The 12,882-nt window shown below is 36.8% G+C and overlaps 2 protein-coding genes across 2 annotated transcripts in view; both read right to left on the bottom strand.

Annotated features, from left to right (window-relative positions):
* Nucleotides 1-1,698: 1,698 nt before the first annotated feature.
* On the bottom strand, nt 1,699-8,655 carry LOC106947828 (SUZ domain-containing protein 1-like). Its single transcript, XM_015033092.1, has 5 exons — nt 8,497-8,655; nt 6,595-6,758; nt 5,816-5,865; nt 4,630-4,896; nt 1,699-3,091 (listed from the first exon to the last, which is right to left on the bottom strand). The coding sequence occupies exons 3-5, from the start codon at nt 5,860-5,862 to the stop codon at nt 2,980-2,982; spliced, it is 426 nt and encodes a 141-aa protein (XP_014888578.1). The 5' UTR covers nt 5,863-5,865; nt 6,595-6,758; nt 8,497-8,655; the 3' UTR covers nt 1,699-2,979.
* Nucleotides 8,656-10,629: 1,974 nt separating this feature from the next.
* Nucleotides 10,630-12,882, bottom strand: part of smim1 (small integral membrane protein 1) — a 6,084-nt gene continuing 3,831 nt past the window's right edge. Inside the window, exon 2 of the mRNA XM_015033093.1 lies at nt 10,630-11,162. Coding sequence (XP_014888579.1) covers nt 11,033-11,162 — 130 coding nt within the window. The 3' untranslated portion in view covers nt 10,630-11,032. The remainder of the gene's footprint in view (nt 11,163-12,882) is intronic.

The following is a 12,882-nucleotide window of genomic DNA, read 5'->3' as shown; positions in this document are numbered from 1 at the left end:
AAAGGTTTTTGAAAATTCAGTACATTTTCAGTTTCAGCCCTTTGCTTGACTTTGTCTAACTTTTCATGCTCTACCAGTAGATTTTGTCAACTAAAATTTCTTGAACAATTGTACGAGTTTTTCTTAAACCAAACCAGGAAGTCAAGAGACAGCAACCAATATCTATAAGGACTTGTAGACATCCTGCTGATCAGAGACAACTATTGCATGATTGCATGGAGTGGTCCAAGAAATGCAACCCTCTAGAAAAAATCCCATCAACTACACTTGCACCATTACTCTGATAAATCAGTCTTGTCATATTTAGGAGGAATATAAACTAAGCAATCATTCTGTAAAACTGATTTGGAGACATTAATAAATCTGACCTATTATTTAATTACAGATTAAAGATCAGTGTTACGGAGTAAAGCTTCTTCAAACAAGACGGAAGCTCGTATGTCTTTTACTGAACCTTTCTGTTCAGTTTTTATTGAAGAGAAAAACGGCGACAGCTGTTTGTAACCTAGCAACCAAAAGTCAACAAAGCAAGATAGTGACAGAACAGAACCAGATCCTTAAGCATTCTTCAAAATAAGAGACTTCCTCTATTCAAATAAATCATGTCTTGCACTTAAATATATTTCACTTCACCTTTGTAGTTGCATATAATCATGTTCAATTCAATTATTAATAATAATCATCATGTAAATTATGCTTGACATATAATTGTAAATCAGACACTTATGCAAAATATACTGAACAACATATAAGTGTAAAAAAGTCACAACAATCAGATTACCAATTACAGATCAGAATCAGCAGGTCAGGCCGATTCCGATTTTGGCTGATACTCTTTTCATCTGAAACGTTGCTAAATATAGATAGAAAGTTGCTGAGTGGGCAACAGTGGGGTAACTGAACTGCAAACATGACCTGGTGGGCTTCACATGCAAGTATCAGCCAATCCCCCAAAATTAAGGAAATCTGCGCCAATTAATTGACTAGCTGATAAATTGGTGCACCACTAGCAAATAGAAATAATTTTAGTAATTCTGACCCAAAATAAGAAGTTTGGTTTAACTACCTACTTCTAGGCCGTGAGGGATAAAAAATGTCTAATTTCTAAAGGTAAACCTGCTCAACTGTACATTATGACAAACAATGGAAAGATTTCCTGTTTTCTAGATGTTTAAATGACTCTCTTTCCGGTCAGCAGGCGGTTTGAGACAACGGACGATGCACAGAGAAAATCTGATTTGAAGTAAATCATTTTATTAAATCAGTATTTACAGGCAGTTTGCATTTTCTGTTCCTGCTCTGCCACTAGATTTTTTTTCCTCAACTAAAATCTCTTCAACAATATTGAGAATTCCCCCCTTTAAATATACTCATTTTTCTTTTAAAAACAAAAAAAAAAAGGAATAAAAATCAACAACCAGAAAGTAAAGATGTGATCCAGGAGGCACAAGCTGAATTCACCCTTTACAAGTCTTTGTGTTGACGACGTCGCATGGCTTTGAGATCTCCTCTGAACAATTAAAGGTGAGAAAACACGTTTATTGGGCACAGCGGTCCTGGAAAGCCACACAGTCGAGTCCTCTGGTTCACGCTCTGTTATAGCAGTTGATCATCGTCCTACAGCGTCTGACACCGAGATGCAAACACAAAAAAAACAAACAATGACTTTCCTTGAGACAGCAACTCTTTTTTTCTTCCTTTTCCTCTGTTACATTAAGCTCGACAGAGCACCGCTTTTAAGTGCCGACCACCATAAGTTAAATACGGTACACCAGTCTTCTGAGAAAACAAAACCCGCTGGAAAAATACAATCTTCGTTCATTTCATTCATTCAGTCTCATTCACATGGACCTGAGTTCCTAAGTTTTACTTCGTAGGAAGCTGTGAAGAAACGTCACTGACTGGGTGGAAACAGGACAGCAGTAAAATGCATCTAAAAATGTCACTAGGATTCCTGCCAACACCATTTTCAAATCATAAAAACTTTGTTTTTTTTAAAGGGGGCCTTTAGGTTTATTTAAATACTGTAATTTCATATAAAAAAAGGGCAGAAAAGCTACTTGAAACCCAACTTGGATCCGTTCTCTCCTGTTCATCCTATTTTACTCTTAAATAGAAAGTAGGCGAAGGAAGACAGCTAAAAGCTTAAAAAAAAGTAAACAAAAAACTTGCCATGTACATAACTTGACACACGTAACCCCTGACCTTTGATTTTAAAAACAAACGGCAGTTTCTTTCAATAGGAGGTTGTGCACTGATATTTTGAACCGTTCTTGGCATCTCGGCTTCGTTTTTACCGCCAGACGAGACGGTGGAGGACTTGGATTCTCAATTCCTGCTTTAAAGTTTAAAATCTAATACTGTTTGAATAAACAGGCTTAGTGGTGTGTTAAGAACTGGGATCTGCATTCAAAAGATATCAGTGCACGCCTTGTGTAAAGACAAGTGATTAAAAAGAAAGGAAAAGAAAATGTCTGCTATTATTGCTGGGAAGAAGCTGCTGTACAAGAACCAGCCGATTTAGTTTTGATATGACCCCTCGTTTCACCTCATCCTTGAACTGCTCAAGTTCGAGTCTTTGCTTCTGCTTTTTTTTTTTTTTTAACATCCCAAGACAGAACACAGAAAAAAAAAAAAAAAAAAAAAAGGGAGGGGGGCCAGGGGCGTCTCTTAAAGGGGCCGGGATCATCACAGTGAGTCCAGAATAAGTCCATAATCACAGTGCCGAATAAACATGAGCAAAGGGGAGAGAGAGAAGAGCTCACGTCAGCTCCCACTTCCTGCTGGAGTTCCTCGTTCCCCGGCTGATTCGCCGCCCGGCTGAGAGAGTGAAAGGGGGGCACAGAGCCGCGCCGGCTGGCTGATATGAGGGAAGCGAAGGGAGGAAGTTTATAAAATACGGTGCTGCGTTTGATCTCAGGTGGCTCTTAATCTCTCTCTTCCCCTCCCCTCCATGGCTGGGGCGTCCCAGAGACCCGCTTATCTGTGCTGGCGGAACCCCTGGGTGCCGTCTGGGCCGGCGGGCTGCCGGACAGTGTGATTGTTTGATCTGGTGTCCTCTGAAGGCATTGTGGAATTATTGCGCACTGGCCTGGGGGAAGAAATGAGAGGAAACAAGAAGACATTAGGACACGGCGGCTTCTTTCCCCCCCGCGTTGCGTCTGCTACAGTTAATGCTTATTATACTCTCGTAGCTCAATTCCAACTTTTTTTTTCCCACATGGTCGTTAATGCTACCAATCGAAAGCGAGCGCAATCAGACTTCTGTGTGAACAGTCTACGACCCCAAAGCACAGAAGCAGAACGTTGACGTCACACTGTTTACCGAGGTAGTAATGGATGTTACTATGCATCGATTTTAAACGTTTCTCAAAAGTAATGGGTTTTTTTTTCAGCCATTTGAAATCAATCAAACAGGCCTCCAGACATTCACAGCTATTCCGAAAATGTTCTCCAACTTTTTAAGCCTTATTCCACCTTCACAAGAAGAGTTGGCTCTAAAATTACCACCTTTGTTCTACATTTAAAAGAATGAAGTGCTTTAAGAGTCTCTACTCACACCATTTTGCTTATTTGGTCATCTGTATGACAAGTATTAAAACAAATAAAAGACCTGCATTACATCAATTCGATCACCTCTAACACTGTGTTTGTGAATGATTTTAGGTTCTTGTCAAGCCAAGTATGCAGCTTTGGTTCTGGTGATAAAACTATTTAATTCATCAGTGTATATGTGAGTGAGTTAAGAAAACATGATAACAAAACAACAGCATAACCCTGTTGTGTCCCAATCAGTTCACCCTCAAATTAAAGGTCAATCGCATGAAAATGTCTTCAGCCTGCCACTAGAGGGCACCAACATACCAATAGCAGTACTGGGCATCAAGACAAAGATCTGTAATGAAACTGAAACCCAAGATACAAGTTTTATTTGATTATTTTCTTACTTTTCTTTTTTTCTCCTTCTGACCGTTTTATTAATACAGTACTGTAGGGTTTGAAACACTTCTAGTGTTTCCCTCTGATTCAAGAATGCAATTAAAATGAAAAGGTTTGTAGACAGAGTGGAAAAAAAAGATATGATCTGAACTAAATGTGAAAGATTATTGTGTCTTAAAATGATTGTCCTGTTAAAAGTTAATGCACAGCATACAAAGATGTGACCAACAGGAAGCTAAGAGAGAAAAGTACTTGGATATTTTCCAAGTCATTCAACCTACTTTCTCTGATAAGCACTTAGTAATAGAGCCAAAAACAAAACTGTTTATAAACAAATGGGCGAATATATCCAACAAATTGCCTTGTAGGGTTATGGGATAACTCAGGACTGTCTTTCTGGTCCCAGTGAACCAATGCCTCACATCCACCAGCGGCTTGAATGGGTTATTTTATGCTTCTGGCGTTTTCAAGAGACTGTTTCCACCACAGGGTTGAACCCAAATGCAGACACAGTAGTAGGTCTCTTGCTTGCCGCTAACAGTAACACTTTTCTGTCCACCAATCAGGTTGTGTTGTGTGACGTCGACATTAGCTCTGCTGCTTTCACAATGGAAACAGACAGAACAGCGTACCGAGCCACACATCGTACCACCGCACAAAGTTTCTGGACCTCAAATTGGTCATCGTTACCTGTCAGTGTTGGGCTTTTCCTGAGGAGTCTCCTCTGGGCAGGCACTACCCAGAATTCGTTTCCTGGCCTCGGCATACTCCGCTTCGCGCTGGGCCAGAGACTTGACCTGCGGAGTGGGCCTGTTTGGGTTCATGGACGATGCTAATGACCCATTACTTGCTGGTCGCTTCAAAATGCGGATCTGAGGCGGGGGTCCTGCTGGTAAAGAGTTGTCCTGGATCACCATGGTGGTCTTTAATGGTGATCGGGCGGAGCTACTGGACTCCCTGGAGAGAAATAAACATGCACAATTGATTTAGAGCTAAAAGGAACTACAGCCTTCTTTGATTTAACTTGTCCTGTCTTAGTCAGCTTTCTGTAACAAAAAGTTCCCGTCTGGGAACTTTTTCTTTTAGTTTCACTCAAAGGTTCAAATCTTTATCATGCAGATTTTCGGTCCAAATTATTTAGTGATAAAAACAGGACCAACAAACAGCTTCTTTCAGCATTGGGGTGAATGTCTTAATGCTCATCAAATGCAAATCCACTGAAGTGTCAGAAGACATAACAGGAGAATCTTGTTCTGAATATGAACAGGCCTGTCGCAATATATCCATTAATCGCATAGTAAATTAAAACTAGCTCAATAATTTCCAATTGCATAATTGGTCATTTTTGTCTTTTCTCTCTTTCTACCAAAAACTAGATGAAAAAGTCTTCAGTCTGGTATATTTAACTCAACTAGCTCTTTTCTCGAAGGACAATTTTATTTACAGAGACTTCATAATTCATTTGATTTGCTGTTTTGTTTATTTATTTTGGATATTTAAAATGTCTTCCAGTTCCAGTGTTCAATGTTCATTAGACTTTAAAGGTGTTCTTGCATTAATGTGCCATTAGGATTATATTACTTGAAAATGATCTCCAAACAATAATATCATTTATCACAATAATCATTCAGCAAAATGTGTTATTGTGACAGGCCTGTGTATTAACACTCCAACACTACTAAGCATAACTTTTTCCCTAACGTGGCTGAGATTTCATACATAACGTTGAAAAATGCCACTACTGTGGAAAGGTTTAACTGATGTTCAGTTGTAAACAATGACAAGCAGCGACGCAGCGGTTTCAGCTCAAAGTCAAGCAAACAAGCGGCTCAACTGCGTCTTTAGGTCGTTAACTTGAGCGTTTTAAGGTTCTTACTTTTCTCTCTGGCTGATGCGAAGCTTCTCTTCTAACCGTTTTTCCATTTCCTGAGGGGAAAGTAGGGCAAACAGGAATTCATGAGAACAAACATCAAATTGATTTGGGACAGGAAAGAGCAAAGTAGGTAGAAAGCTGGGGAGAGGATGGAAAGCGGGGTTCTGTTACAAGCTATTTATACACAAGGGGACAGCTGCCAAGTCATACACTGTGTGTCCAGTTAGCCAACGTTGGACATAAAGTGCTGCTCAAAAATCATTCCAATTTAACAGGGAAAAAAAACTAGACAGGAATATTATATTACGTTGGTAAGGTAATTACAAATATTGACCTTTAAAGTTAATATTGGCAGAACCAAACTTTTCATTCTTTAACTGAATTGAACTATTATGGGCAAACAGAATTACAGTTCGCAGAAATCGCTACTTCAAGTTTGGTGACAGGCAAAGCAAAGCATCACGGAAAGAAAACCACATGCTACTTAAAAAAGTGAAGTCATTAAAAAATAGTTAATGACTTCAATGTTCAACTGAGTCCATTTTTTAATTACTTGGAAGGTGCATCTGAAAGCTGAAGGTAGTTTTTCCCCCCAACAAGAATTTATTCAGTTGATGCAATCCAAAGAAAAAAAAAACTGCTTAGCAGAGAGAAAGCACAAAAATTATATTTTTTTACATATGGCTAAAAAAATACACTCCTGATTGACTCTGAAACACATTAACAAAAGATTCATTAAAATACAACACATTCTTTTTTTAAACAAATAACACCATACGCACCTTTTTCCTCCCTGTTTTACGTCTTTAAAACTTATTTTATGGCAGCCGCCCTTTCACCAGGACCATTTTTGATCAAGCTTTGGCAAACAGTGAACGGCTTGGCTGGTGGGCCAGGAACATCATTCAGGTCTTGAGTCGCTTCTTGGTTGGATGTTGTCCTATTTCTAAAAAGACAAGACACGTCATTTGTATGTGTTGGTTCTAAGTTCTGCTGTAAGGGGCAGAAATAAATTCTTCTGAAAATAAATACTTTTCAGCCATAATCACTAAATTAAATTTCAATCACTTCCTTGACCAAAATACATCCAGTCAGGAAGTTTGAAGAACTATTTCTAAACGTTACTTTCATAAAATTCTCTTTCTCCTTAGAAGCTAAATATAAAAAAATTGAGAAGCACAATGGAGTGCTGTTCCCAGGTCTCAATCTGTGCTTATGAAGTTGAATGTCACGTCTTGTGACAAACAATGCACAAGTATTCGGTGTTTTAGGTTTTCTGCAAACAAAAACTCCTTGCAGTTGTTGAAAAGTACAATAATAACAATATAAGAACAATAATAATAATAATAATAATGCATTTTATTTATCACCATATTTCAGGACACCTAAATGACACTTTACAAGATTTTGTTTTGGTGGAGAAACACCATAATTGTGTGGCAAGATTGTTCTCAACTATATCTGTAGCTGTAAGCAATCAGCATCAACAAATTGTTATAAATCATGACTGGACATCACTATTTGAACATATTTCACTCATTATTATGCTACCTGGTTCAGACAGCATAATAATAATACATTTTCATATACTGTGATATTGTGAATGTACAGTAAAGGGGAGCATAACTTAAATTATCTAACTGTACCCTCACAAAGTGTTGTGACATAGGCTTGTTAATTTCAGCTAAATGTAGAAACTTAACTTAAATGGTAAATTCAACAAGTATTCGCCTAGCATAGTATCTGATTTAAAAATGTCTAACCTACATTAATGATCTTGACTTAATTTAAAACGTGGTGTAATAAAATTTGTTTGTAGCTTTGAGATGTTAAAAATACTGTTAATCTGCCTAAAGTTATTTTTGCCTTTCTCACACATGGCTTTGCATGTTAGAAACTAAAGGTCGCAAAAATGATTAGATTATTTTTGTAATCAAACACTGAACAAATAAAGTTAAGATTGAAAAAAAGTGAAGGAGCAGTTTGGTAACGTAAGTAGCTCCTACTCAGGGCTACTTGACAACATAAGGGGGTTACTCAACACTCTTTCCATGTCCAAGTATTGCGTAGAAATTTCGCTAACTTTATTAAACATAAATTAATGACTTAATTGTAACTTTTACAAATCCGATTTCTTTCTGACTTTATTATTTAAAAAAACAGTTTCACTCTTGTCAGACGAACAGAGCTTGTTTCTCGCCGTCTAAAATCTCTTAAGTTATTACTTCTAGGATTTACTTGTTGAATTGAACAGAAGAGAGAAAACAATCGAGTGTCGTGTTTATTTACCCAAAATAAGCTGTCAAAATTTCAAAGCGGCTCTAGGCAACATAGCATTACGTTAGTTAGCATTAGCCTTAGCAGTTTCACCTAGCCGCGTTAGCTGATCATTCTTAGCTAAGAACGGCATATGTTTTATCCGGTTTAAACAAAAATGCTAAGCAAGTCAGGCTGACACACTTAATTAAGTCTGATACAGAGTGAACTAAGTAGGTGACGATTGTTACTCGACTAGCTAAGTTTTTTCGAGCTAGCATTAGCTGTAGCCACATTGTTGGCCCGTGGGAGTCACTGACACTTAGCAGCGATGAGATAACTTCTACAGGGAAACCCGTCCGAATTACGGAGGTCCTCAAAGCATAATAACATAAAACCACAATCATGCTGTGTGTTTAATTATTTACCCCACAATGGGCAGCTTCCTCCCGACTTTCGGTGAACCCCTCATCCATGTTTCATTTTTCTCAAACACGCCGTGGAGTTGGCTGAGCGGAGGAGACCCACTAAAACCACCACCTCCTCCTCCTCCGACGTCTGAGAACTGTGACGTCACCATGGCGGAGTTCCCCACAGATACAGGAAGTGAATTACAACTACACAAGTCCTCAATGATGGAACAGGTTTGTTCTGTTCCTCCGTCAAAAAAACGTTTTAAAAATAACGTTTTTACATAATACATGCCTCCTACCACTAATAGTCACACAGTAGTTCAAAGCATTTTTAAACAAATATAACCTCATTAAATCCAAAGTTTTCCAAGCACTACAACAATATATGTTAATTACATGAATGCCTATCTATATGTTAATTCTATTTAACTACAAGAATGAAGTAAAACTGTCCAAGTTGGAACAATAAGCATAAAGCCCCAGTGAAGTTAGAAATCCAAGAATGATTTCTAACTTCTCTAGTTTGCTAGAAACCCGTCCGTCTGGTTAGAAACCATGTTGGGGTTGTGTCTTTGTTTGCATAAAACAGAGACATACGTTGGTGTTAGCATGGGTTGCTGCAAATATTTTTTCCAGGTCATGAGCATAAAAACTGGAAAATGCGTTTCTTTTGTTGCTGATTTGCTACTAGAACATGATTAAAGCAACACTTAAACAAGGACTGAAACATGGTAGCGTGGAAATGCTTTTCTTGAGCTGGGAAATTTATTGGGTAGATGGATATGCAATCACTGAAGAAAACCTAGTTACTCAATCTTTATACTTCCGTCTGCAGTGGTGACCCCACCAAGGTGTTTGTTTTGTTCTCTTTTTCAGCTCAGAGCCTTCATTCCTTCCAGTTACGTCTGGAATCATAAAACTTCTTATATAGGATTAAATAATTCATTAGAATTTTTCTGTCTTGCATCCGGCTACTTTCAGAAGACCTCTTTTGTGTTTGTGTAATACAATTAACTTGGGTCTATGAATAATTAATGCATTAAAATGATCATAAACTTAAAACAGGTGCTGTATTGAGGACATTCAGCAAACAGCCCATTCTAAATTGAGTACTTAGGTAATTTGATAATGTCTCATCAATCACATCAAGAACTAGAGTGAATGTTTAGCTTCTAGCAGGAAAACAACTTTAAGCATTCAAAATACATGAATGTTTCTAGTCAAACTCCAGAAACTAAATCCCATTAAAAATCTGTAGCAAACTAGAGAATGTAATTAACTTTAAAGATGCTGTCCATCCACTGCCTCAGCTTGGTCTTTGTGGCAAAGAATGATATGCAATAATTTGAGACTCCCAAAAGCTTGCAGCTGTAAATCCAAAAAGAGAAAGATGACATCAAATATTTTTTTTTAAAACATGTATCAGTTTCCTCTCACTTTCCAATTATTCCCTGCTTTATGCTTTATGTTGCTCTATGTATAACATTTCTACAAAATACATTGAAGTTTGTGATTGTAATGTGACAATGTAAAAAAGGTGTATACACACTTTTGCAAGCACTGGGTTACCTAATTTATACGTGAGTTTAAACTAAAACAACTTGAGTTATTTTAGTTTTTCTCTAAAATGTAAATCTAAAAGCAAGCACCTTCAGACTCACAAGCACATATAAATAATCTATGTATGTTTATGCACATATGAAGATTATTCAAATGGTTTTTGCAACAAAACAAATCCAAACGTGTTTTTGTGGACTGGGCTATAATTTCAATATTAAGGTAGTGGTCAACACAGAATACAATACTTGTTATTTTTCCTTCTCATTTTTGTTGCAAACCTTAGTTTAGAGGTCAGTTGTCACTCAGGGCTGTTCAACCTTTCTTATAGTTATTTGATCAGTAATCGTAATTGTACATTCAAATCCTGAGTGATGATGGTTCTCCTGTACTGATATAAAGATCACGTTGCTTGAGACCTTTAACCAGCTAAGGGTTAAAGGTCAAGCAATGTATCTGTTGTTGCAGATAAATCTAATCTCATCTCCTTAATTTCCACACTGAACCAAAAGTCTAATCCACAAGGAATCAATGCCCAGTTTAAAAATGGCTGCCAGATTGGAAATTCTAAAAATGTACAAATAGAGGAAACAGTTGGCAAATGCATTTTATTTCCTCCCACTTTGGGAAGTCTTTTGTTGTGTGTAATTTCATGAACACAATAAACAGAACACAATGCAATGTTTAGCATCTGTTGACACTACATGTTAAAATGCAGCTACACGTCATCATTTATGTAAGCCCTTTATTCTTAAAATCGTGTCAGTAGTTTTTTATTTGAACTTTAACTGCACTTTACTACAAGTAAAGTGTCAAAAGTACATCATGCTAAATCCAAGAAATACATTCGTACAATAGGGATTACATTTCAATCAAAAATATTTTCTGTAATTTTCTTAATTTTCCAATTTCTTGAAAAAAAATATTATTCTGTATTCTGCAGACAGTGCTCTGGTTAGGTCAATGTACAATATCACAAAATTTCAAACACTCTTTACTTTGGGCACCGATGGACATAATATCCTGTCACATAACCAATGACGTAAATCACCACCAGTACAGCTAACGCTCCAACAGCCTTCAGCACGATCCCGGTGTATCCAGTGCACACTCTGTTGTAGAGCCTGTGAATTAGACCATAAAGTTACTAAACATAATTATTTAAAAATGAATCAGAATCTGAAAATACCATTGAGATGGGCAAAAAGGGCAATATCTACTCCAAATCTGTTATCTACTCAAGCTCGTCGCCTTCCTTGCTTCCTTGTCTGGGCTTATGAACCATAGAAATTCTAATATAGAGCTAATTAATTAATTAGAATTTTTATGTCTAGCATCCGACTACTTTCAGAGGACTGTTTTTGTGTTTGTGTAATACAATTAACTTGTATCTTTGGATAGTTCATGCATTAAAATAATCATAAACGTAAACTAGATGCAGTATTTAGGTAATTTAGGAAACAACCCACTCTAAATTGAGTATTTATGTAGTTTGATACCATCAACCTGTCACATAAACACAGCAAAGAGTATATATTTGTGCCCCTACAGATCTTTCCTGTCTCTGCTTGAAAGCTTCAGATCTTAATTTCAGACACAGGTCACCAAGGTAAATACAAAATGTAACTTTCAAATTAATTCATTTATGATTATTATGATTCTTATTTTTTTATAATGCTATCTGACTCAACCTGGTCATATCATATCTAAGAAAAAAAAAAAACTAGATTTGTAGGAAATCTGAGGTAAATTCCTGCATTTACACCCAAGTCCGTATCACGTTGGTGAAAAAACATCTGGATGATACCCAAGGCTTCCTATAAGTGGGTGGATGAGATAAAAAAAAAAAAAATCTAACTTTTAGGAAGATGTGAATCTTGTTACACCCAGAATAAAACACCATTTTAAAACACACACACACACACACACACACACACACACACACACACACACACACACACACACACACACACACACACACACACACACACACACAAAATAAAACACATAAATACCAGTCAAACATTGTTCTTGTGTTTGTTTGAAGCTGTTTGTATGCTTTATAGCTTGGATGAGTTGGAAATAAGGATGGACTTTTATCGTCTCATTTGTTATTTATCACAATAAATTTCTTTGTATGATATGAATTCTGATTTATTGCAGTTGCAATAAATTCCAATGAAAAATATTTATATTTATTTTCTAGTTTATTTACTGTTAGTTTAATGACATACGTAACAATAAATACTGATTAATACATTTGAATTAATTCTGCTACTGTATGCATGTTAGTGACACAAATCACACTTCTTTTTGTGACTAGTGTCCTATTTGAGCGTATTACAAATGCATATGTTTTCCAGAGCAGTATTTGTGCTTTTGAGGCTGTGACTGATGAGTCATGCTGTCACAGCCTTACAGTTATCTAGCAGAGAAGTAATGAATAGTTTTTATTATCATTTTGTCATTATCACAATATTACCATAAAATATTGTGATAAAACTTTAATTTGTGAACTCAAGCTCAAGTCATTGAAACTGGGTCAAAACTTTTACACAGCGATATGAAAGATTAGAGTTAAGGTTCTGCCGATTTTACTCGACCTTGTCATTTGCAAAATATTTTTACTATAAAATCTTGAGATGAAGTAGATTGTACAACTGGCAGTTGACTAAGATTTTATTCAAATGTTCCTAGGTATTTAATTTCCACCTTGGTGGATATTGAAGCTTTTGTATTAAAAGTCCAGCAGAGCTAGTAGCTGAAAGATTTTCCAACTGTAAATGATCAACTAATTCATGCTTCCAGTCCTTGTCCCAGCACTTCCCTGGATTCATTTTTTTC

Source organism: Poecilia latipinna, unplaced genomic scaffold (genome assembly GCF_001443285.1).
Source record: "Poecilia latipinna isolate Pla-1442-1.1 unplaced genomic scaffold, P_latipinna-1.0 Scaffold257, whole genome shotgun sequence".
Lineage (NCBI taxonomy): Eukaryota > Metazoa > Chordata > Actinopteri > Cyprinodontiformes > Poeciliidae > Poecilia > Poecilia latipinna.
The sequence above is the reverse complement of the archived record's forward strand: the minus strand, read 5'-3'. Positions and strand labels throughout refer to the sequence as shown.

Coding starts and splice junctions, on each gene's coding strand:
- LOC106947828 (XM_015033092.1), bottom strand. CDS start 5,862: ATGGAAAAACGGTTAGAAGAGAAGCTTCGCATCAGCCAGAGAGAAAA. Junction 4,897..5,815: donor CGCATCAGCCAGAGAGAAAA/GTAAGAACCTTA, acceptor ATTTCTCTCCAG/GGAGTCCAGTAGCTCCGCCC. Junction 3,092..4,629: donor GAAAAGCCCAACACTGACAG/GTAACGATGACC, acceptor TTCTTCCCCCAG/GCCAGTGCGCAATAATTCCA.